The sequence below is a fragment of the Terrapene carolina genome, unplaced genomic scaffold, assembly GCF_002925995.2.
Source record: "Terrapene carolina triunguis isolate 2854851 unplaced genomic scaffold, T_m_triunguis-2.0 Scaffold88, whole genome shotgun sequence".
NCBI classification, from domain to species: Eukaryota; Metazoa; Chordata; order Testudines; family Emydidae; genus Terrapene; species Terrapene triunguis.
The window spans coordinates 46198868-46223390 of record NW_020664439.1 but is presented as its reverse complement, the minus strand read 5'-3'; the positions used below and the strand labels follow the sequence as shown (position 1 = coordinate 46223390).

Below are 24523 nucleotides of genomic sequence, written 5' to 3'. Positions count from 1 at the left end.
GTTGACCTCGGTTTTTTACTTGTCCACCGCGCTCTTTTTTTAAATTAAAGGAACACAACCAGCATGTGAGCGGCACTCTGGGGAAGTCAGCACTGGCGCTTTCCTGGCTCTTAGGAGCCAGATCTTTGTACTTTCTTTCAGCCAGCTTTAATAAACTCCAATACAGCAGAGGTCAAGCAAGAGCAGCCAATGCGGTCCTTCTTATTAACGTCGTTTATTAGGGACGGCATTTTCATTGTTATGCTGTACAATAATACAGTGGAGAGGAATCCAATTGAATATCATGTACATTGTATCATATGACCCTTCTCTATATTTACAAAGAGCTTGTACACATACAGTTACACTGATTTAGAGTGGTAAGTACGGTAATAGCTTGGCAAACGGGTCAGTAGCAGCTTCATTAGTGTTGTGCATCATTTTGCGTTAAAACCCTCCGCTGTCTTGAATTCCCAGGCGGGGTTCCTGTCTCAGCCAGAACGGTCCCACCGTGAAGGGGGACAAAACCCACAAATCCACTCACTGTCTTTTGAAATATAATCAGTGCTTCTAGGAACCGCTGAGAGGCTTAGCCACCATGGAAACACCCCACCATGTTAAAGTGCTTCAAAACAAAACCCCATCGAACGTTCTGTTGTGTTGTGTCAGAGCCGGCACATGGGAGGGAATCGGTCCGTCAGACACCACCATGGGTCTGGACAGTAGTGCCAGGTCTCAGACCAGGCGTGGCTGACACTTAAGGAGGGATTTGACAGCTGTAGGAGAAGTGAAAATCGTCCTGCAGTTCGTAGGACGGGATCGGCTTTCGTCAGGCACAGCACATGCAATGTTCGGAGCCAGCCGGAGCTTGCCGGCCATCAGCGGAGTACAGCGGCGTTATTAGGCTGAAAGCTAGGAGGTGACACGGGGCGTGCATGTGACGAACAGGAGGGTAGCTGATCGCTGCTGCTGCCACCTCTGGGCTGGGGCATTTCGACTGAATACAGCTTGGCTGGGGCGGTGTCAAAGCAAGCTCACAAAGCAGACCCTGACTGTCAGTTCTCAAGTTAAGGCACATGCAACAGGTCAGTTCTGGGCGAGCTACAGGTGCCCTGGGCTTTGATCCCACCACCCTTCTGATGCAGAAATGGGATATTAATGCTAGCGTCTCTCTGCTTTGCATTGAATTCTACCACCTCTGGAGCTCCTGCACTCTCAGTTCCCGGTTAAACCACCTGCCAAAACCCAGGCCTGCCCTGAATAATAACCTACCATTGCTGCCTGCTCCGTGGGGTAACACCCTCAGCAGTCGCTCCTTGGCTTCCAGATACATTTAGTATGGAGATCTCTCACTGAACAGCTGATCTGAACCTGGTTCCACCATCAGCCTCAGCCCCCACCTTCCAGTACTCTGCCCCGGAGAAACACCAGCGGTCCCACCGAGCTGCCGCTTACGAAGAGTCACCCAGGTTCTTGTCTGCTGCCCTCCAGCAGGAGAGGAAACGGCAGCTGCAAGGAAGTCAACCTACCTACATAACTGCCAGGCGCGTGGCGGGGAGAGGCTGCTTCCTCGAGCGCATCCTGTCTGAGACAGAGCCCAAACGCAGCCAGCCTTCCCCGGCCCTCAGACCGCCCCGGCCGTCTTCCCTCCTTCCAAGGGCACTTGCAGCCTGTTTCATTTCGGCCCCAGCCTCTGCAGCTCTCCCAGGGATTCACCACTGGCATGAACGGGGCAAGATCCACGAGAGGCTAGAGCCCCCCCCAGCACCGCCCTGAAGTGCCAGCCACCAATCAGGGCAGGAGCTGAGGGAGAGCCGCCACCATCACCCCCACGACCCCCCCACCTCTCACACGTACACGAGTCAAACCGCGCCTTTCGACGTACACGACTACATGGAGTGCCCAGCCAACGGCCGCGCTGGAAACGTGCCCGTGTGCCGAGGGACACGCCCATCTTCCATAAACCGGAGCCGAGATCAGCCACTACCTGCAGAGACCACAAGCCCCACCGTGCAAAGACGTCCACTCACCGCGTGCAGCCCCGAGGGAGCACTGAATACCCCAACGGGGAGTTGCTACAGGCTGCAGCTCCATATTGAAGACACTCTGGACACTCCCCCAAATCCCACCAACTACCAGTACGCTGCCCGTCCGTGCCACGCCACAGGACTCTGCCCGGGCTCAGCTGGGTGTCAGGACATCCACTCCCAGGAGCTTTCCCCAGACGGAGCTAGCATGCTGGAGGAGCGCAATTTGTCCATGCCAGGCAGAAAATGCCTCCCGTACTGCTGGCGATGGACACGAAGGGCCAGATTTTTAAAGATGTGGGGTGTCGTGCTCCCATTGAAATCAACGCGAGTTAGGCACCTAAATAGCTTTAAAATCTGGCCCTAAGTGACCGACTCAAACGAGAGCAGCTCATTAAAAAGACAGGAGCAATTGCCTTTAAAAGAGATCAACTTAAAACAACACTATATACACACACACAAAGATCAGCCCAACTGAGGGGATACACTGAGAAGAGGAGCTGGCCTGGGGCACTGGCTCTCTGGGGGGGGCTCCGGATGGCAAATAAACAGCTTTACCCCTGCTCTGGGGACTGATCTGATACCAGATCTGAGGAACGCTGGGCCGGGGGCAGCCAGTGGGCACTGTGGACGACCACATCCCTCCACACAAACACATGGCTCAGCAGGGCAAAGTGGTTTAGGCAGTGACTGAGGAGCGTGGGGTCCTGGGGAGAAGTTCTGGACCGGGCTAATCTCCTGACTACATGGCGCTCCGCATCACAAGGCCAGCTCTACCCAGTGCGCTCGGGGGCGGCTCCTTTACCAGGTTATTGGCGGTCCTGCTAGACACGCTCATTACTCAGTCACTCCAACGGGCACCCGATCCAGGGGGATGAGAAGTGCAGCTCTCATCTCAAAGCCAAGGGAGCTGGCTGAAGCGTGGGGCCTGCTCAGCTCCTGCTCTGTCTGCCTCCCTGAGCGTTCTGCTAGCAGGAGGTGAAAGGTGCAAGTCACAGAACAGCCTGGGGCCACACAGCATCAGGGGAGCCCAGCACAAACTGGCAGGCCCGACACACCAACACCAAGGTCTGGAACGGGCCTGGCCAGAATCCACTGCAGGGAGGACACATTACACCGAGGGTGCAGCATGGATGGGAGAAAGGCTCCACTGAGACTGACCGTGGCTTCATCAAGCTCCGAAATAGTGGGGGTGAGTGTCACGTGGAGTCACCTGAGTGCCCAGCAATGGGCCTGGTGCAGGAGCCCCCACTCCGCCTGGCACCCCGGCATTGAGCTCTGGCTGTGTTCAAACTGATCCTTGCTCCTGGATATAAGAGTAACTGCCCAGCCCCCCCGCCCCGGCAGACAGACCTGGGTGAACACTGCCCCCAGCCCAGGGTAACAGCAGCACTCGGCAGCTCATCTCCTGCAAGGTCAGCAGAGAGAAGCCGGCTTCAGGCCAGCTGCTTCCTCCGGCTCAGCTAAGGCGTTTCCTCTCCCCGCGCTGGGCATGCAGCTTCCTCATTGTCTGTGGCCTCCCCGCCTTCCGGCCCAGAGAGCGGAAGCCCCTTGTTCACCTGCTGCCAGCGCCAGAGCATCGCACAGGGCGATCTCCCGGCACCTAGCGCTGTGGGAAAGGTGGCGGTCACGCCTCTGGGCCGACAAGCCCAGCCCTTCACTCAGCAGGTGGGAGCTCCGTCAGCACCAGGCACAGTCTGAGGAACCGAACATCAATAGCAGAGACGGGGGCTGCTCCCGACAGCGACTGGCACAGATCTCTCCCCCAGCCTGCAGGCAGCTAAAGCAGGGCCGGGTCGAAGGGAAAATCAGATCAACTCCTTTGTCCCATACAGTCCGCGTGCACTAGCCTGATCTACCAGCCCAGCAGGTATCCACAGTTCGTGACGGCTCCCGCCAGGCAGAGGACAAGGCGCTGTTTGCTGCTGCTTCTTCCCCCCCACCCCCAAATCAAGTCATATCAGTTCTGAATAAGGGACAGTTAAAAAGGTCACGTCAGCGGCAAAGGATATGGCGTGTTATAGGCAGAGGACTTGGCAAAAGCCCCTTCTCTTTTGCCCCAAGGCAGCCAGCCTAGGCAGCGGCAGGACTCCAGGTACTCCCCCGTGGAGAGCTGAGCTAGACAGGAGCTTTCACCTCCTAACTGGTGGAAGCTCCTCAAGAACCTGGCTAAGCCAGCGTCTGGCTGAGCTCCTCCCTAAGGGGCCAGGGGAGCACACTGGCATACAAACGCTCATTGCGCTCGGAGTGTGGCACAGACAGGATTCGCCACCGGACCCTGTACGAAGGCAGCAGTGTGTCCACCTCTGCAGGATCACAACTGCAAGAACTAGCGTCCGGAGTCCACCGTCCCCAACACCATCGTGTAGAGAGCAAAGAAACCGGCTCTCTTGAAGCAAACCAAGCCGATCCCGTCAGCGCGTGAGGGCCAGCTGCTCCGAGATCTCCCACAATTCAGCCCTCCCACGGGCTCCTTTATTGTGAAAGAGTCAGGTTAGTCCTTAGTTTAGTCTCTGGTGACGAAGGCCACGCACGCAAATACATCCGCTGGTCTCCACTTCGCCCTCCGCCACCACACTCATGTCGCGGCCACTGCCTCTGGCGGCTCCTCCTCCTCGTAGTCCGAGATGTAGGACTCCATGCTCTGCTTGGCCAGCAGCTCTCTCCTGGCGTGCAGGCGCTCACACCGGGGGCAGCAGCCCGATTTGAAGCAGGATTTGTGGTAGCAGGCCTTGCACTCTGAGGGAGGGAGAGAGAGAAAGCAACGCCATCAGTGCAGAGCTGGGGCCTAGCCACATACACAGGCAGCGTCGGCACGCTCCCCCTTCCGGGCACAGCCTGCCCACACCCAACGGGAGGGACGCTAAGTCACTGGCCAGGGACGGAGCGTGTTACCAACGCCTTGGATGATCAGCTCTCAAGGTGTTACAATTCTGACTGGTTCGCCTCTTACGTGGTTCTTAAACGGAAAGATCTTTGGAGTAGGGATGGCGCCCAAGTGATTGGAAAGCACCCAGCCCACCGCATGCACTTGGAAACCAAGGAATTTGGGGGACTTCTCTCAGTTTTGGACAGCAATGTTAGATAGGTCAATTTCACTTTGCATCTCATCCCTTTCCCAAAGGTTTCCTGCCCTGCCAATGCCAGGGTGACCCTAAACAAAAGGCCTTCACTGAAGACACTTGTGGCAAGAGAGAGTCTAATTTTAAAGGGACAGCCACATTTGTAGATTGCCAAGGGCGGTTTGGTTGGCTCAGGAGACTGGTGCCGGCATACGGCGCTACTGTGCACGTGGCCATCAGCACAGGTCAACAGTGACCAAAACCAGTTACCAACTCCAGGGCGTGGGGGCTTCAGTAAAATGATCGGATAGTCTCAGTCCAGCGCCACACGGCCAAAGCGCTTTGGTTACCGGACTCCTTGGCTAGTAACCTTAAAGGCACCCAAGTCAGAATGGCCATGAAGATTGAGACTTGTGCCCAGTGCACACTCCAGATGTGTGTCATGCATCTGACCTGCTTACAAGGTGTAGGGCAGGCCGCAGCCACCGTGGAAATGACTTCTTGCACCCCCACTTAGCATGCTGCCCATCTGCGTGCAGCTCTCCCGCAGTGCCGGCTAGTGTGCGCTGGGTGCAGTGCACTCTGGGATGTTCTACTGGCCACCCCCAGATACACAGGCCCAGTTCTGGCCACCCTGCGAGGGAGCATGTCAAACCGGCTAGAGAGAGTCAGCTGTGTGCTGATGCAGGTCAGAGGCGTAGGCTGAGCATGGCTTGCTGCCAGGTGGCTAGACAAACGTCAAACAAGCGACGTGCAGACAGGCCATGCTTAGGGGCAAGCCAAGGCACTCGCGGTTACAGCCTTGGACAAACCCTGCAGAGCAGTGGATTCCTGACTCTGCCGGGTCTGTACCAGCTCGGTCTCCAGAGCAGTCACTGCAGCACCTGCCACCTGCACTAAACTCGCTCCAGGAGACGTGGACCCAGCCCAGCCATCGCCCAGGGCCAGCGATGGCTCCCAGCGCCTCGCATGCCAGCGTCTCACCTTCACACGTCCTGCACTTGTTCAGTTCGAAGGGGAAGATGATGTCCTCCTCCTTTTGACAGAACTCACAGATGAAGCCTTTGGCTTGGCACAGCTGTAACAACGGAAGGGGAGAGGAGTGAAGAAGAAACGCCCCGGAGAAGAGGCAAATGCACCCGATTTCCCTGGCAAAGTCAGAGACAGAGACATCTCGCGCTCAGAGACATCTCGCGCCGAGAGTAACGTGGGAATCAGAGGCTCATCCCATTGCCGGGATGCGACGACACCAGCTTCGAGAGCAGCTTTCGTGCAGCTGTTCACCCACCCGCTACAAGCTAGGCCTGGCTGCTGGACATGACCCACGAGCTTCCAACCTTTCCAGGGGGCTGGAGACATTGTCTATGCGAGACGCCATAGGCCAAAAGCGTTCCCGGAGCACAGGCAGCTTCGCTGATGGCACTATCTCCAAACAGCCGGGCCGCCTGTCTGCTGGGTGGCGGTGGAGGAACCAGGCATTCTGTATCTCTTCGATTACACACATACCCGCAAGCGCTTCGGGGCAATGCCCATGTCTTGCTGCGTACATGGGCTGTGCCAGAGTATTGTCAATGATACCATAATACAACGTAAGTAGTAGCGGTTATACCAAAAGATGTACCATAAACACACCCACAACGGTGTCGTCTGCGCAGTAGGTTGCACGCACAACCCTGCCAAACTAGTGGCAGTCCAGTTAATTTTGTCCCCTTTGACTTCCCAGTAAGATTGGGAGTTCCAGGACAAGGACCCTCTTTCAGTAGGGAACGTCTCAGAGGCCAAGGCAGCCTCTCTGGTCTTTTGCCCCAAACTCGTGCCCACAGGCGGTGAGTGGCATTGCTGCCCTCGCATGGGGGGCCCACACAGCCAACAGCTGCAACTCAAGGAGACCCATTTGGAATGTTTTTAAAGACAATTAGTGAAGTCACCCATCACACAGAAAATTAAGGCCATATCTACCCTCTAAAAACCACTTTAAGGAGGAACCGGTTACACTATAGTTGCCAATGACAGAGTTAAAACACTGTTTCATCTTCAGTGTAGACGGGACCCTGAACTGGCTACAGTCCTGGAGAAATCAGGGCTGCAGCCTGGCTCAGGGCTGTGGTTAGGTCCCATCTACACTAAACAACGCACCAGTGTTCTCACCACCTCAAATGTGTCGTAGCCAGGTCCCCACTGTCGTTTTGGCAGTGTAGCTCAGCCTTGAGGGAGGAGGTGAAAGCAAATGTTACATCTCCGGCCCTGCTGGGATCCATCTCCCAACCTCACTTCATCCCTCCCCGCATTCAAACTGGGTTTAAATTTCATCTCTTAAAACCAAATTCATTAGAGAAAAGGAGAATAGTTAAAACAAGCACAAACACTGCAACACGATCGAATGGATCAGCAACGACAGGGTTAATCAAAAAAAATGAGATGGGAAATCCGCAATTCAAAGGACCCACTAGTGCCCCCCAGATTCCTCTTCCCCTGCAGACTGGAGCATCCCTTCCTATTTCTGTTTGTTATAGACTAGAATCATAGAATATCAGGGTTAGAAGAGACCTCAGGAGGTCATCTAGTCCAACCCCCTGCTCAAAGCAGGACCAATCCCCAGACAGATTTTTGTCCCAGATCCCTAAATGCCCCCCTCAAGGACTGAACTCACAACCCTGGGTTTAGCAGGCCAATGCTGTTATCTGGAGTCACAGCTGCCTGGAAACTCTCAACTTGGTATTTCTTCACCCAGACACACAGTCTGTTTTAATGCAGGGCTTTTGCATCTAAGCAGGTCGTTAGAGGGACTGTTTCTGTAAGATCGCACATGTCTAGCCCATTTGGGAATGAAACGGAGGGAAATGCCCAACTGTTCAGGCCCCTGGGGATGCAGTTCACATGCTGTTACCCACAGCCGTGGTGACGGTGACCACGGATCTCTTGGCCAGGCTACATGGGGCGCTGTATGCCAAGAGGGAAGGTGCTCTGTATGCTGGATACCATTACTACGACTATGCAGCATCCTCCAATTGGAGGCTCTCAAAGGCACGCCTCAACCACTCCCCTGCAGAGTAGGGAAGTTTCTTGTTTTTACTGGTAGGGAAACTGAGGCATAGAACCGCGACACAACTTGCCCACGGTCATGCAGGAAATCAGTGGCAGTGTTGAAAGTAGGACCCGGGAGTCCTGACTCGGTGCCCTCCTCTAACCACCAGCCAAGCTGCCTCCCCATCCTGAATGTGACAAAGCACATCCCAATGCGTTTCAGAGGGGAATACAGCCCAGTTTTATATAGCAGACATGGAGACGGCAAATGGGTGCACTGCAGGTTATGGGAAAACGCAGCTTCTTCCTGAGACGGAACCAACTGGCTGTGTTATTCTTCAACGCCGATCTCTTGTGCCAAGGAAACTCCTCTGCACACACACAGGATAACAACCATATGAGTAACTGGAGGAGGAGAACAGCTAACACAAAATGTGTTTGCCCTCAGCAGCTGTTCTGGAGATCCTGCTGCTGCCTTTATAAAGCCAGCTCCCGCTCCTTGGCGGTTTATACAGTAAAGTCTAATCCAGTAATAATAAAAAACATTCTAGTGAAGAAGATGATAAAATTACCCACCATGCATCTCTCAACGTGCAGGGTACCTGCCTTTATGAGCTCCGTCAGGCGGGGAACTAGCTCCCCCTTCTTAGTGGCATTCAGGTCATTTAAGGAGTAGAGGTGGAGATCCTCCGTCAAATGACCTGGCACCGTGTCGAAGGAATCCAGGAGCCTGCAGGGATGGAGACACCGGAGCTCAGCGCCAAACACTCTATGGAGAGTGTGAAGTACGGCAACTTCGCTGGGCCAATTACACTGTGTGACCCACCCCCACGCGGGCACTGCCACCTCTCTGGAGTCCACTCCCTCCATGCAGGGCCCTAGGAAACCCAGCAATAGCGTCTGCCTCCCAGTTCATCCATGCACCCTGTTCTAGCTTAGCGGGTTCTGTCCCAGCCGACACCCGCACGTCCCACTCAGCTCCAGGGTCCCCATTAGGGTGCTCGGGCTGCTCCAATCCCTGCCAAAGCAGCTGTCCTTTCCCCTGCACAGGTGCCGGGCGAGCCCGAGTCTAGACAGCAGCCAAGTGAGGGAGGCACCCAGACAGCAGAGCCTGCTACGACTGAGGCACACGTCTCTGCTGACTCTGAGCCGTTTGAGAACCTCCCCTCCCTGAAACTGAGCCCCTCCCAGGGCCTGGTGGGTTTTGGTGGTTAGTAGGAAACCGTGGGCCAGTTACTGTATCTGCACTCCTTGTGCCCCCTCACGGCCACTCAGCCCGACTCAGTCACCGTCAGCAAGAGAGGCAGTAGCTACCGCGCAAGGCATCACCATGAAAGGTGCAGCGCCTTTGGGAAGTGGGGGATCCCAAAGGGACACAGAGGAAGCACAAGGGTCAGTCTCAAACACCCCTCTTTCTCCAGCAAACGTCAGCGGAAGCTAGACACACACCCAACCGCTGGGCCCGTCTGTGCTTGGCCTGCTCTCAGAATGCTCCATGCACTGGAGCTTGGCCTGCCACAGCGCGGAGCGTGGGAGAGACTGGGGTGAGGCGGGGGGGACTGGTCTCCGATGCCGCTGAACATTTTGCCACGATCCTTGAAAGCCCCCACCCTGCAGAGGTCTGGGCAGCAGCTAACATGTCAAGCTGCCAAGTGACAGCCTGCCAGGAGATACTGAAACTGATGCAAGTTAAATTCTGGTTGGACCCTGGTACTCACTCTTTAGCTAGTCGGCAGGTCTTAAACATGTTCTTCAAGCGAAACAGCTGGATTCTCAACAGCTGGGGAAAAACAGAGTATAAAGTTGTCATTAAACAAACAGAATTGCAGGCCTCAACCGAACCCATTCTAGTCTGTTTCAACTCATGCTCTTGTGAAGCGGTTTCTGATGCCAACCAGCTTTGGGTTTCTTGGCATTGAAGCAGTTAAACAGCTGGGATAAAACCAGGAGGGCTAGCAATCCTCATGTTTCAAGGCATAAACTGAAGACCAGCTGGAAGTCAGGAAGAAATTCCTCTCTACCATGTACTATTGCACAGTGAACAAGATGTGCAATGGAAACATGCATTATGGCGGTTTTAAGCCTCCCTCTAAAACATCTGCCCATCAGCTATCGTCTGACAGGATCAGTCTAGAGAAATCCTGATGGGGCTTAACAAGTAACAGTCTCTTCCCTCCTTACTTCAGATCTTCTGGAACGTCCGATTCCATACGTCACCTACCAGGCCCCTTAAAGGGACATTACAAGGAATGAAAACAGGCAGGTTTTGCCAACAGAAAGGTTGCCAGGAGCTGGACACTTGCAGAGGTTACTCTAAGCAGATGTGAGAGGGGCAGCATTTCCAGTAGGTAGAGCCCAGGACTGGTGGCTTCTATTCCCAGCTCTGCCACCAACATGCTGGGTGACCGCGAGCAGTCACTCAAGCTCTCTGTGCCTCAGTTTCCCCCGCTGTAAAATGGAGATGATACCTACCCACCTTTGTAATATGCTCTGAAATCTATGGACAAGAGGCCCCATATAGAAGGGTAAGTAGCAGCAGCAGCCAGATATTCTGGCCCACTAATGAAAGAAGAGCAGGAGATGGCGTGCCCACCACAAGGCACCAATGCCCCCACCCTGTGGGTCTTACTCCCTGCTCCATGGGTCATTGATGGGAGTGACAACTGCCTCTCAGGGGAAGGCTAAACCCCTCAGTCTCTTTGGGAAAGCACAGGACATGGCCTTACCCTGACTTGATTCAGAGCCTTCACCTTCCGGTACAGAGCGGCGTTGAGGTCCTGCACGCTGAAGAGCGGGTCGCTCCAGATCTTGCTCAGCAGGTCCCTGGAGAAGTTGCTGACGTAGTACTTGCTGAAGTCCCACTTACGCAGGATGCGGCTGGGAATGACCATCTGGGTGTTCTCGTGGCAGCACTGGCAGAAGTACTTGCCCAGATACTCGCAGTACCGCAGCCGTTTGATGTAATCTGGCAGACCGGAGAGGGAGTTTAACTTCTGCCCAGCTGGCCCAGGCCTTGCCCAGCTAAGGACCGTGTTGGCACCTCCCCAGGAGCCAGAGGTCTGTGTTTAATCAGCAGCAAGGGGAGCAGATTGCGAATGCCTGACACGGGTGGGTGATGTAGTCTGCAGATGCTATGGGTATGTCTACACTGCAATTAAACACCCACGACTGGCCCGTGTCAGCTAACTGGGGCTCGGGCTTTGGGATCACAGGGTCCCAGAGCTTGGGCTCAGCCCGAGCCTCCACACTGCAATTAAACAGCCCCGTAATGTGAGCCCGACTCAGCTGACATGGGCCAGCCGTGGGTGTTTAACTGCAGTGTAGACATACCCTAAATGTCCCAGCAGACAAGGCACCTGTTTCAGCTCAGAGCAATGCATACTGGGATCTGTGGTCTCCCTGCGGTCTATGAGGCCCGGATCTGCCTATGGATCACATGCAACCATCCCTGGCTATACACTTAGGACAAGCAATTGCTTCAGAGGCCTCTACTGGTAACACACAGCAGGTGAATGCTATATCAAGGCAGCTGTCTGTATGGGGCCCCTTCAGCCTGATCGCCTGTGGGATTTCGATGGAAAGCAGCTTCGTTACATGAACTGAAGAGGAATGATCGGAGCAGACACTAGGGGCTCCGCAGTGCGAATGAGCGAAGCCACCCTCACTTACTTGACTCTGCTCAGTGATGGGGCCAGGGACTTTAATACTTTCAGAGAGGCAGACTGGCTGCCCCCGGCCTGCCCTGTCCCCATGGCCTCCTGGGGGAGCACGCTGCTCCATCCACAGTGCATGCTAGCACACAGGCTCCCCTTTGACACCAGGGCAGATTCATTCACTGGGAGATGTTGGGACTCCCCGAGCCCTTTTCTGCTCGGCTCATCCAGAACACCCCGTCCAGTTGTGGGAGAACATTTCATCCAGCTCTCTGGAATCCAAACCCTCCGTTCGGATCCGGCCTAGTCACGGAGGTGTCTTTCCTGGCACTCCACAAAGCTACGCCTGAGCTGAGCAGGCTCGGGTGTAGGGGCTGGGGTCAGGGTGCCCACAGCTCCAAAATATACATCACCATAAATCAGATCTGCGTATTCTGAAACGGATTCACACGTGCCCATTACATGCTGCACTGCATCACACTCTATGATGGGCTTCCTCATTTTGTGAGCCAGTCCCTGTCTGGATTAGGAGCCGTCCACGCGCTACAAAGTGTGCTCGGGAGCACAGCTGCCGGCGTATCGCCCATTCCTCTTCTTCAGCTACTAGCTACGTGTTAGTTACAAGGCCACTCGTGAATTCAGGTTCTGTCCATTGGTAACTCGGTTCCCCACTTCTGTCTTCTTTCATGGTTCGTGTCAGGCCTTCAGAGAAAGCTGCACCAGCTTCCCAGGTGCCCTGCACTGAGACTCCCCACAATCCCCCAGCTCATTGGCATCCACCCCCCTCACCCCCCCATTTGACTCCCCATCTCTATTGCCCCTTCCTGTCTCATCTGCATGCAGCACCCCCCACCCTCAGAGAGGCCGAGTTTCCTGTCATGGTCAGAGTTCCAGCACTCACCGGGGTCTGTCCGGATGCCGCAGCCTGCGCACCGGTAATTCTGCTTGGCTACAGCCACCTTCCTCCTGCCCAGAGAGAAGGGGGTGTTAGAGCTGGAGGGGCTGCTCTCTCCTGGCTCAGCAGGGCTGAGGGCAGCTGGGTAGAGAGCACTAGGCCTTCCCCTCTCACCCAACAGCTGAGTGCCAAGTGGATCCACTGAGACCGTAAGCTTAGAGCGTCAGTTCTTTGGGGCAGGGGCTGTTTTTGCTCGGTTCTGTACAGCACCTAGCGCCACGGGGTCCTGGCCCGTGACTGGGGCTCCTAGAGGCTACAATAATACAGATAAATAATGAGCCAGGTGGCTGGATCTGCCTTGAAGCCACCCCGTGGTTTCAGCAGGATATGGCGAAAGCTGCAAGAGGCAGCGCCCAGCGACTGGCCAGGGGGGTGGACACAGCTCCATGCGTGTGGGGGGCACGGGTGGGCAGCACCAACTGCAACTACCTTCACCTGCTTGTGCCCTGTGGATCCTGATGCTCCCCGCACGCCCCTCAGCTGATGAGCGAGGTGTCGGCAGCCAGGCACTCAACACCAGCCAAGAGCACAAGGCAGGTGCCAGGCACAGCAGCTGGCACCGGGGTGCAGGCACCAGCGACAGTGCCAGGGAGTAGTGACACCTCCCTTGCAAGGCACCTACAGACAACAGCTCAGCAGGGCAGGTGGGCCCCCCTCATGCCCCCGCTAGGACACAGGCAGGGGATCTATTGTAAATGCAGCCAGGAACGTGGGTTGCAGATGTCCTTTCTGTGCCATGTACCCTGAACGCCACCAGAGGGGGGCTGGACACACAGGGCCCTGTAACAGCAGCGCTTGGGGCAGTTTTGCACTGTTGGTGTGTTTTTGGAGGTCCTACAATAATTCTATCACAGAGCACTGAGTACACAGTGACAAAGGGGGAAGGGCAGGTCTCATTTAAACACACACACAGCCAGGCTTGGAGGACTAGTGGTTAGTGTCGCACCAAGCAGGGCTCAATTCCCAGTCCAGATCTGAAACAACAGGGGCTTGGAGGGGGTCAGAGACGTCATCTCACGGCGGAAGCAGCAGCCCATCCAGATGGCTGAAGTGGAGCTACAGGGCTGTGACTGGAGTGAATTGCCCAGGCCTACCCAGCTGGAAGGATGCAGAATTGGGGGGAAGGGGAGAAGCAGAGAGGGAGATCGGAGGGGCATGGAGAGCCTCTGTGGGACCAGAGGGGGTGGGCAGCCCACGCAGCTCCTTACGTTGGGGCTGGGTGAATGTTGAAGATGATTTGCGGCCGGGGGGGAGCCCATTCCAGGTTCCCGCGGACCCGGATTCGGAGCTTGTAGATGTCGGCATGCTCTCCGTCGTCGGGTGAGATGGGCAGAGAGTCCGGAATTGGCAGGAGCTGCAAGAGGCAGGTGAGAGGGTCAGACACTGAACTTTACTGCAGAGGCAGACACCGGTCTGCCCTGCTGGGCAACTCCAGCGCCATCCTGAGGGAAATGGCGTGCTCGTCCCCCACCCCCACCTCCCCTCCAGGAGTGGTCTGTCTCCCGGGGGAGCTGGAGAACAATTCCCATCCGATCCGAGTGCCCTGCTGTACTATCACAACACATGCAGTAGTGGGCTGGCACCCCATCTTGGGAAGTGCCTAGAGCCTCTGAGGAGACAGTGGGGGCGCAGTGCTGTCCGCTCAGCCTGATGCTTTCACCCTAGCTGGACCTCCCTTCCCTACTCTCCTCCACATCCTCCCAAGTTTCTGTGTACCCCTCTGGTGCAAGGTTGTCCCCAGACCATTACGGGGCGCTGCTCCAGCCTCTCTGTGAGCAGGGCACGCTTTATGGGCTCTCACCGAAGCGAGCAGCAGGTATGTCAGCGCTAGGGGTTCACTGGGGCATAGGCTGCATTCCAGAAGCATGAAGGTCTGCACTTGTCCCAAAGAGGAGGACACCCAGAGGGGAGGCATCAGCCACTCCAGGTTGTACCAGAGGTGTCAGGACTCCAGGATGAGGATCACACCTGGGTTTGTAAGGACCGAGCAGGTCTGACAGGCCCAGAGCTCATGGGAGGACAGAAATAGCTGTGAGGGAGAACGGGGCAGCTTCCAGGCCGCTCAGCACCCCAGAGAACCACCCTCAGCCCGTGGAGGGCAGCAGGCTCTGGGGTGACCTCCAAAGGCAGGTGGAGCGGAGCCGGGGGTCATGAGGGATACAGAGCAGGATGAAGTCACGTGCTAGCGGAGATGGCCGTGGGCAGTAGCACTGTGACTGACTGCTTGAGCTCTATGCTCTGGGACTCTAGGCCCAGCACCGACTCTGCCACTCTCAGGCTGTCGCAGCCTTTGCTGAGTGCAGCGGAGGGGAGCAGACTGGCTCCTCGACCCCCATCAGCAGTCTGGGTGACCTCGGCGATGAGCTTGGAGCGCAGTAGCTGCCCTGTGACTGATCGATTAGATGGACACCAGGGGTGGCTCTTTAGCTGCACCCCCAAGGGGACTTGCGTGGGAACTAGAGAGCAGAACCACACCAGCCAGAGGACAGGAGCCCCGCAGCACAAGGACAACAGAACATGCCTCACAAACCACCCCGAGTTAGAGAAAACCAAGCAGGTGACAGTAAACCTCAGGGATCCCCTCCAGGCTCAGGCGGACAAGGCTGGGCTGGGGCCAATGGCTGGGGGGCCAGTCTTTTATTTTAAACAGTAGTCCGACAGTCATGCCCCACAATGCACTGCTGCCCAGCAGGACCCCTGCTCAGCGTGGGGGTGGCAAGGCAGTGATCCGTGACAAGCGGGTATTCTATGTAAGCCTATAGGGCACAAAGAATAAAGCAAGCCCCAGGTTCATCCCCACCGGCTCCGCGGGGCAGTGCTAGCGCACAGACCTGCATGCTATTTACACCACGCGCAGTGCCGCGGCGTCCTTAAAGAACGCCCCCGAAACCCCTCCGCTCCCGTCACACTGACCCCTCTGACACTGATCAACTCCAGTACCCCAAAACGGAGCAGTCTGGCAGCGTCTACCTCAGGAGAGGCCTAGGCACTAGAACAGTGACAGCCTGTGGCTCAGGATTGAGGGGCCTGGGCAGAGCTGGGTATGGGGAGCCCAGATTGGAGAGGCTGTGGGTCAAGACTGCGGGGCTATATGGGAAAGCCCTGCACAGCGCCTGCCCATGCTATACGGGCGCTAGCTGCCACTTCCGTTAGCATGGCGACCGCTCGCTTCCCAACACGCCAGGGAGCAGTCTTCTAGCCGGTCACCGCTGAGGGTTCAAACAGCGACGACAACAAACTCCACGTTCAGCCGAGTTTCTCACACCCCACGCCAAACCGCGGGGCAGCCGCAGCCATGCCACCCGCTGCTCCATGCCACGGGGGGGTGTTTAGTCCGGGCGGTTAGTACACTCCGTGACGTGTGCCCCACGCACGCACCCCTCGGGCACGCTCTCCACTCCCAACATACCCGCCGGAGCTTTTTAGAGAGCTGCCTTTTCTTATACCACTGGGGACGCTTAAAGAGCTTTCTGAGAGACCATCTCGGGCCCTGAAAACCAACAGCAAACGACCCGTCAAGGCGCTGCGTGGGTGACACCCCCGGGCTGCTGGTGAAGGCCGAGGGCCGCTGTGCTTGACTCTGTGCTGCTTCAGGGTGCTGATCCTTGGCCGTTCCCTAGATCTTACCCACCATCCCCGTCCTCCTGCTCTCCCTATTCATACACAAGGACTACAGGAGCCAGAAGAGTGCAAGGCACCCGCCTGGCAGCGCTGCAGCTAACTGTGTGGAAGGGACACAGCTCTGGGAATACGTGAGGGACGCGATCAGTGCCTTCCCTCCTCTTCTACAGCCACGGGGAGATGGAGACAGGCTGCAGCCCTGCATTCAGGACCAGCAGAAAGCACCAGATAGGAGCTTCATGCAAAGGATTCCCTCGCTGGTGTGGGCGGTGGGTTCTCTGCCCTCTAGTTTTAAACGAATCCCCTTGATTTCATATCCAGCTTCCGTGCTCGCGCCCTCTATGCATCAGTGCGACTGCCCCCAGCGAGGCCCCTCCCCACACGCCTACCTTCTGGGGGGCATCCTGCTCTGGGACTAGCCAGTCCAGTTCAGAAGCGGCTGGGAGCTGCATCCCTTCAAACTGCTTCAGCAGGCCCATGGCCACGGCCTCTGCTGAGTTCGAATGGAGGAAGGAGTGGGATCTGCACAGCAAGAGAGGACGATCAGCACCACAACAGACAGGGCATAACCCGGCACCCCCAGCCAGGGTGCAAAGGAGATCAAAGCCTGGGTCTCCTGACTGGTGACCCTCCCAGCCCCACTTGTGAAAGTTTGCACTGACAATGACAACTCATCTTAGAACATATTGTCTCAAGTAAGACCCACAAACTACATACAGGAATCACTTCTCCCACACGGCTACCTCTTGGGTGGGGCGCACCCAGGGCATAGCACTTCGGGACGGGGCATCACAGAGCCTGCAGGGGGGTTGGGAGGCAGAATGGAACGAGCAAAGCTGGAATCCGGACAAGACACAGGAGAACACACAGTATAAAGTGACGTGATCTTTGCCAGCAGGGCCTACTTTTACATGTAGTCCAACAGGCAGAGAGGGCCCCGCCCCCAGCCTTCTGGAAAGCTGCCAGCGATAACAGACCAATGATATTTCCAAGGGGCTGTGATGACCCATCCTCCCCCTCAGCTGGGAAGAGTAATGAGGAGGCAGATGGCTCAGTCTCCTAGGGAGGAGGAGTGCCTTCACCCACTCAACAGCGCCTCCTCTGGCCAGTTAAGGAGTAGCACTGATGAGGAGTCCTGTCCAGCTCCTGGTTGTAAGGATGGTGACTGCAACACAGGACTTCAAGTAAGACTACAGAAATGGGCTGGTGGGAGATTGGGGTGAATCTCAGGTCTGACTGGGAGCCTGGTGGGGGCAGGTGGGGAATGTATGTGTCCCCATCGCCTTGGGCTGACTTTCCTCATTCACCGTGGTTCCTGGTCCCAGCCCCTTCTCCTTCCACTGACAGTTTATTAGAGGAGTCGGTGGCAGAAGAGACCTATTTGTGTGGAATCTAATCTATGCCCAACCCACAGATCGGTCCCTCATGCCGGGAATTCCCAAGCCCCTCAGCATTCAACTTAAGTTTCCATTTGCCCATCCCCCCCCCCCCGGACTGTCCCCAAAACTGAGCCTACTGAGCCCCGGTGAAGATCAAAGCCTCGCACTCTGGCGGTGGGACATACATGGATTCCGAGGAGAGGAAAGACTTCCTGCTAGACGCTGCATCCCGCTTGATGTCCGCATCTGCATCAAGAAGAGAGAGGGCGGAGCAGAGAGTTACTCCTATTTTAAACAAAGGCGAAGCAGTTTTGCATTACAAACCATCACACGGTTGTAAAAGCACGTGAGCTACAGCACCTATTTCTACCAGTGACAATAAGCAGCAGCTAGAAAGTCCGGGATGTGAACTAGTCAGTCACCTGGTCAATCTACAGGGGAGAGATGAGAACCTGTGGCTGAGAGATGAAACTACGGTGGGGTTAGAGTGGAAATGTTACGGTTTGTACAGGGCACACACTAGCTACTAGCGGTTACGCAGCTTAGAGAAATCCACACGCACACAAACTTGGGGCTGGGAGGGCGGGACACTGGGGTTAGTTAAGAAGTTTAGTAGCTTATTAGGTTTTATGCACAGCATTAACACTGCAAGGGATTGGCGATGGGACACAGGCCCTTCACCGCTACTATTCTGGTTCCAAACCAGCCCAGCTCATACGCCGATGGCTTGTCAGCAGCCCAAGTGGCAGGAGTTGGAGACCTGAGTTCATCTCCCAGTGGCCACAGGTCAATGTCACAAAAGCCACACGGCAAGTGGCAGTGGTCGGCAGCCTTGCTGGCCACCCTCTGCTGAGGCACCCAGGATCAAACGGGCCACAAAGAAGGATCACTTTCCACCCTACAGGGGAGGACCTTAAATCTAGGTGTAGCATCTGTGCATGTTGCTACCACACTCCTCACACTGCCCCCTTGCAGATCTCTAATAACTACTGAACACGGACCCTTAGCTGGGCTGGCCTACACCACAGCTAACCCTTGGCCAGCATAACAATTGACCACTTATTCCTACTTTTTGCTATCTGTCCATACGCCAGTCCTGATCTATGGCAGCATTTCGCTGCTCATCCCCGGACCTTCTCTAGTGAGGGACTTTGTCAAAGACTAGCTGAGAGCCCATAATAATTATGCTCACGGGTTCCCTTTTAGTCAAGGTTCAGTTCATGCGCTCAAAGAATTGTAAGAGCTGGTTTTGCTGCCACCATACAACAGTGTTTAAACATGGTGGAACGTGGCCACTAGACGCTGGCAACTGGACCCAGCCGCTCAGCAATTCAGGCTCCTCGATGTCACAGCTTTGGGGGTTACACTGTACTGGGAAGTGACGGCAGCAGAACTCCTCTGGGGTTTGCACTCCAGCCCCTAGAAGGGGGCTGGTGAAACATCTTGACACTGAGGATCAAATTCAGCCCTGAGGTAAGTGGGTACGATTCCCACCAGTCATGAGAATAATCCTGCTTACATCCAGACTGGATTTGGTCCCATTATCCCTGGAAACCCAAGTCAGCCTTAAAAACACTGTTGATTTGTGCATCTCCTGTCTGTACTGTCCTGCCAAGCCCACGAGCAGTGTGAGGCAGGGCTTGGCTAGGGAGGCTTGGACTGCCCTATTGGTGGAAACTTGGGTTTTAACACCAAGGAACTTAGAGAAAAGGGGAGAAAATATGATAGATCAAGACAGGAAAGAGGCCAACCCTCAAAATCCATAGGGACCCCCTCAAGGAAGGTAAGAGGAGACCTAGAAAGGCAGCTGGGTCTGGTTAATAGGTGTGTAGTTGTTGGTTCAGCTCTCAACTCCTCTCCCCCAAGTAGGCTGGGTACTGAAATAGACGAGTTGCTTGCTGATTGGTGCAGGACTCTTGTCAGTTTCAGTCCCAGCTCCCAAGGAGGGAGCAGCGGGGCACAGCAGAGGGGCAGCACATACTGGCAGGGAAACCCAGAGTGCCCAGCCAGCACTGGGATCTTTTCAGCAGGGAAGGTGGGATTCTCCATGGGACAGTCCTTGGGAAGGGAAAGGGCGTGGGGCTTTCCAAAGGATCAGGACAGCTGTTTGTATAGCCAGAAGGTATGACAACAAAGTCCCTGATCTCAAATACTCACAACCTAAGAAACAGGGGTGCATGCCTTAAACGCTGGGCTAAATCTTAAGTGTCTCCTTCAAGTATCTTTCTAGACTTGAGTCAACAGGGAGTCCAGGATAGAGGATTAGCCATAACCCTTTAGCAGCAGGAAGTTACCCGTCTGATACCTGTTGCTAGCAGGTGGTGCACTCAGGACTAGGAAACCCATGTTATCTACAACCCGGTAACAACCGAAGCTTTGTAGCTACACAGAGAGAGAGGAAGTGGCCTCCCCACCCAGCAGAATTGCTGCCTGAATGGGAGAGGAAACCAGCCTCTCTTGGTCCTTATGGAATGGCTCTGAGAGATCCCAGGCTAAGACAGACCCAAGCAAACAGAGGGCGCACATGTACAGCATTGTGTGAGCATTGTAGGGTGAGCAACCTGGAGCAGGGCCAGCACATGCAGCCAGGGTGAGCAGTGTTCAGCAGGCATCTCGCGGGAGGATTCAAATCTGAACCCCACCTCCCCAGCAGGCTGAGGTGTCAGAACTAGGAACCCCTCTGCCCCCCTCCCCACTCCAAATATGGTATCTTCCAACCTAGGTGTTTCCAATTCAAGTGACATGCTTTGGGCACAGCCACCCAAAATGCCTCTTTTTTGAGATGGAGTGACCACATCTGCACGCAGTATTCAGGATGTGGGCGTATCATCGATCTTATTATCTATCCCCTTCTTAATGATTCCCAACATTCTGTTCGCTTTTTTGACTGCCGCTGCACATTGAGTGGATGTTTTCAGAGAACTCTCCACAATGACTCCAAGATCTCTTTCTTGAGTGGTAACAGCTAATTTAGATCCCATCATTTTATACGTATAGTTAGGATTATGTTTTCCAATGTGCATTACTTTGCATTTATCAACATTGAATTTCATCTGCCATTTTGTTGCCCAGTCACCCAGTTTTGAGAGATCCTTTTGTAGCTCTTCGCAGTCTGCCTGGAACTTAACTATCTTAAGTAGTTTTGTATCATCTGCAAATTTTGCCACCTCACTGTTTACCCCTTTTTCCAGATTGTTTATGAATATGTTGAATAGGACTGGGCCCAGTACAGACCCCTGGGGGACACCACTATTTACCTCTCTCCATTCTGAAAACTGACCATTTATTCCTACCCTTTGTTTCCTATCTTTTAACCAGTTACCAATCCATGAGAGGACCTTCCCTCTTATCCCATGACAGCTTCCTTTGCTTAAGAGTCCTTTGGTGAGGGACCTTGTCAAAGACTTTCTGAAAATCTAAGTACACTATATCCACTGGATCCCCCTTATCCACATGCTTGTTGACCCCTTCAAAGAATCCTGGTAGATTGGTGAGGCATGATTTCCCTTTACAAAATCCATGTTGACTCTTCCCCAACAAATCATGTTCATCTGCGTCTGACAATTTTGTTCTTTACTATAGTTTCAACCAGTTTGCCCAGTACTGAAGTCAGGCTTACCGGCCTGTAATTGCCAGGATCGCCTCTGGAGCCTTTTAAAAAAATTGGCGTCACATTAGCTCTTCTCCAATCAACTGGTACAGAAGCGGATTTAAATGATAGGTTGCATACCACAATTCAAGGCTACAGAGGGAATCAGCCTTTCACTAGTGCTGCATTGGCGGAGAAAAGCTCTCGTGACAGTGCCATCCCTTTAAAAGCAAGGCCCCAGCTTTCTCTGCCTCTCACAGCCTACGCACGAAGATTCTGATGCCTTAGCACCTGTGTCCCTAGAGAAGCCTTTAACACCTCTGATCAACGGAGCTATTGTCTGTCTTGGAATCGCAGTGGGCTGGGAGCTGCAGAGAGCGCAGGAGAGTGGTCTAATCTCATCTCTTGGGTTACAGCAGTTATGTGGTCAATACTTTACCTTTAATGGCTGCAGCACTTTTAAACGGAATCACTGCTCTGCTGTTTGACTTGCCAGGCCAGACGCACCTCTGTTGATGTTCTAGGCACATCACAATGTTCCACCGTAATGTGGCAACACAGAGCCTGGGCAAGCAGCCAAGCAACTGAGACCTTCGCTATATTTTCCCACCTATCTGCCATCCAGTGCATGCGTCGCCAGCTCCTTTCCCTTTGCCACTCAGACGACATTATTGGTTGTTCCCAAAGGCCCCTGCATGAAGGACGAGCTGAGGAATTCTAGAGAGCAGCTCACAAGGAGCCAGCTACATGCACAGAGCCCTGGGAGGGGAAACAGCTAAAGGGTAGTAGCTGGTGGATTAAGCTGGGGGCTGGTGGTTTGGTGTCTGGTCTGAAGCCTGCCTGCTGATGCAGCGTGAACTGAGTTTTAGCAGCAGCTTTTGAGCCTCGGCTCTCCCTGTGGGCCCTTGACACGCCCAGGCGACGCACACGGACAAGCGCACACACACACACACACACACACACGCGCGGCGCAGTGCACTCTGGGGTACTACCTGAAAACAAGGAAGCCATTGACACTGACAGGCCGTTCTTGGACATTTGAATCAGGTTAGATCCATCGTTACCATCTGCATAATACGGTGATGACAAAACATTTCGCTTCAGTGCTCGGCCCGGCCACAGAGAAAGGGTATCAACACAGAGGCAAGAGAGCAGGGCCTGCTGGTGCCCTTTGGGAGACATCCAGGGACAGCATTCAAACACCCTCCTTGGACTGCACTATCAAGTCAAACCTCTGAGCTACAGGGGGCCAAACCGGGGTTATGCTATCAACATCCATGGAGAGAGGATCAGGAAGATTGAGGGTGTCCATCACAGGGGCCTTTGAACCGCCCCCAGTCCAACCACCATTGTCCCAGCTGAAGACTGGAGAGTGCTTGGTTAACGCACCTTTCAAGTCAGCCAGAGGGGGCACTGCTGAGCAACGAGAAGGGTCTATCCTGACCAATGCAGGAGGGAGGTGAGGGAGAGGGCTCAAGGCCAGGTCTCCTGCAGCACAGGCGCTGACTGTGGGTGCTCCAGCCATGGAGTACCCCCGGAGAGAAAAATTAGCAGGTGCTGCTCAGCAGCACCCAGCAGCAGCCAAGCTCCCCCTCTCCCCCCAGTGCCTCTCCCCTGCTGGCAGCCCCACTGAACAACTCCTCCCCCTCCTTCCCAGCACCTCCTGCCTGCTGCGAACACCTGTTTTGCGGCGTGTAGGAATCTCCGGGAGGGAGGGTGAGGAGCGGGGACGGGGCGCACTTGGGGGAGGAGGCAGGGAAGAGGCGGGACGGGGCAGAGCAGGGGCGGGGACTTGGGGGAAGGGGAGGAGTGGGGGCGGGGACGACGGGGAGGGTGAGCGCCCCCCAGCTAGAGGGGAAGTCGGCGCCTGTGTCCTGCGGGGAGCACTCTAGCCCATGGGAGCCAGCCTGACTCTGTGTGAGCGAAGTACCTTGGAGGTCAGGGTCTGTACACAGCCATTGCCCCTGCTACAGAAAGACAGGGTTTAACAATGGGAGCGGACAGTCCCGAGACTGATTTGTCCAGTCCGTGGCTGGTTCAAGTGGGAAGAGCAGGACAGCGCAGGTTGGCATTCAAATCCTTTAGCTCCCCAACCTCAGCCTGACCATTCCCAGCCCGGAGGACTTTACACGTGAAAGGGATCTCTTGTAGGAAGCCAGCAACACAGCAAATGAAGGGGCTGTTAAGACCCTAATAGAGCTCTCAGAGGCAAATCATTCAGCCTTTATGTGCGCACAAGCCCACCTATCCAAAGGGAACCCGTTTACCGCAGTCCAGGGGTGGAATCAGGGGTCCCAGCTCAACTCACAGTTCAGCGTTACTCTAGAATGGCCATCTCTAAATGCAAAGGGACGTGCTCCTCCTCGGTGTAGCCCCAAGGAGGAGGTTGGCCCCAAATCTCCATCTGGTGCAGCTGCCACATCTTACCTCTTATCTCGTATTCCTCCACGTCCTCTGCTGAGCCCGAGTCAGACAGCCACATGGAGTCACGGGAGCTGAACTGGGACTCACTGTCTGTAGCCACGAAGCCTGGAGGGACAAAATGCAGAAGGTCTGAGAGACGTAGCCCCAAAGTCAGCAGAGGTAATTTAAGTGCGACACTGAGAACTGACAGAGGAGTTGGCCAGGGCGGGTAGTGCTGGGTGACTGGGGTGCCAGCGTGGACCCAGAATCGTCCTGCACTTTGACACCACCATGGTGTGTACATGATAAATACCCAGACAGACCCAGTGACAGCAGGCCCTCCACATTAGAGTCACCATCAATTCAGAGCTAGTGTAAGGTGAATTCCCGCAGCGCCCTGGTGCCTGACACAGCATCTCAGGGACTGACAGGAAACGAGCCCCTGCTCTCCCCAGCCTGGCCCCGAAAGCAGCACTCACTGTCGGAGCCCACTTCCCGGTAGGCAGGGAGCACGTGTTTGGTGCGGATCTGCTGGCGCCGGATGCGAATCTTCTGCTTGAGCTCCTGGATCTCCTTGTCACTCTCCTCTTCCTCCTCCTCCAGCCGCCGGTTCATCACGTTGCATTTCATCAGCTCGATGGCGGCGATCAGCGACTCAGAGATGCTGAAGTGAGCATTTTCCTGGGAGGCAGAAGCCAAACCATTGCAAGAGAGCCGGGAAGTTAAGGTTCTCCGTAATGCAGCATTACATCCCCTACACCCCGCAGTAGAGAACCTGCTACGTGTAGAGGCGGCTATCTGGGATTTCCCACAGTAGAGGAAGACTTCACT

At 55.1% G+C, this 24523-nt stretch overlaps 1 protein-coding gene across 2 annotated transcripts in view; it reads right to left on the bottom strand.

Annotated features, from left to right (window-relative positions):
• Window positions 1–215: 215 nt before the first annotated feature.
• Window positions 216–24523, bottom strand: part of RUBCN (rubicon autophagy regulator) — a 42660-nt gene continuing 18352 nt past the window's right edge. Inside the window, exons 9-20 of one of the 2 annotated variants that reach the window (XM_024206332.2) lie at window positions 24172–24373; window positions 23717–23818; window positions 22282–22356; window positions 17886–17946; window positions 16711–16843; window positions 13909–14054; window positions 12647–12711; window positions 10819–11057; window positions 9811–9872; window positions 8669–8822; window positions 6053–6146; window positions 216–4745 (exon numbers count right to left, since the gene is read on the bottom strand). In XM_024206332.2, coding sequence (XP_024062100.1) covers window positions 4585–4745; window positions 6053–6146; window positions 8669–8822; window positions 9811–9872; window positions 10819–11057; window positions 12647–12711; window positions 13909–14054; window positions 16711–16843; window positions 17886–17946; window positions 22282–22356; window positions 23717–23818; window positions 24172–24373 — 1494 coding nt within the window. In that variant the 3' untranslated portion in view covers window positions 216–4584. The remainder of the gene's footprint in view (window positions 4746–6052; window positions 6147–8668; window positions 8823–9810; window positions 9873–10818; window positions 11058–12646; window positions 12712–13908; window positions 14055–16710; window positions 16844–17885; window positions 17947–22281; window positions 22357–23716; window positions 23819–24171; window positions 24374–24523) is intronic. The other variant, XM_026650122.1, reaches the window with a different exon arrangement.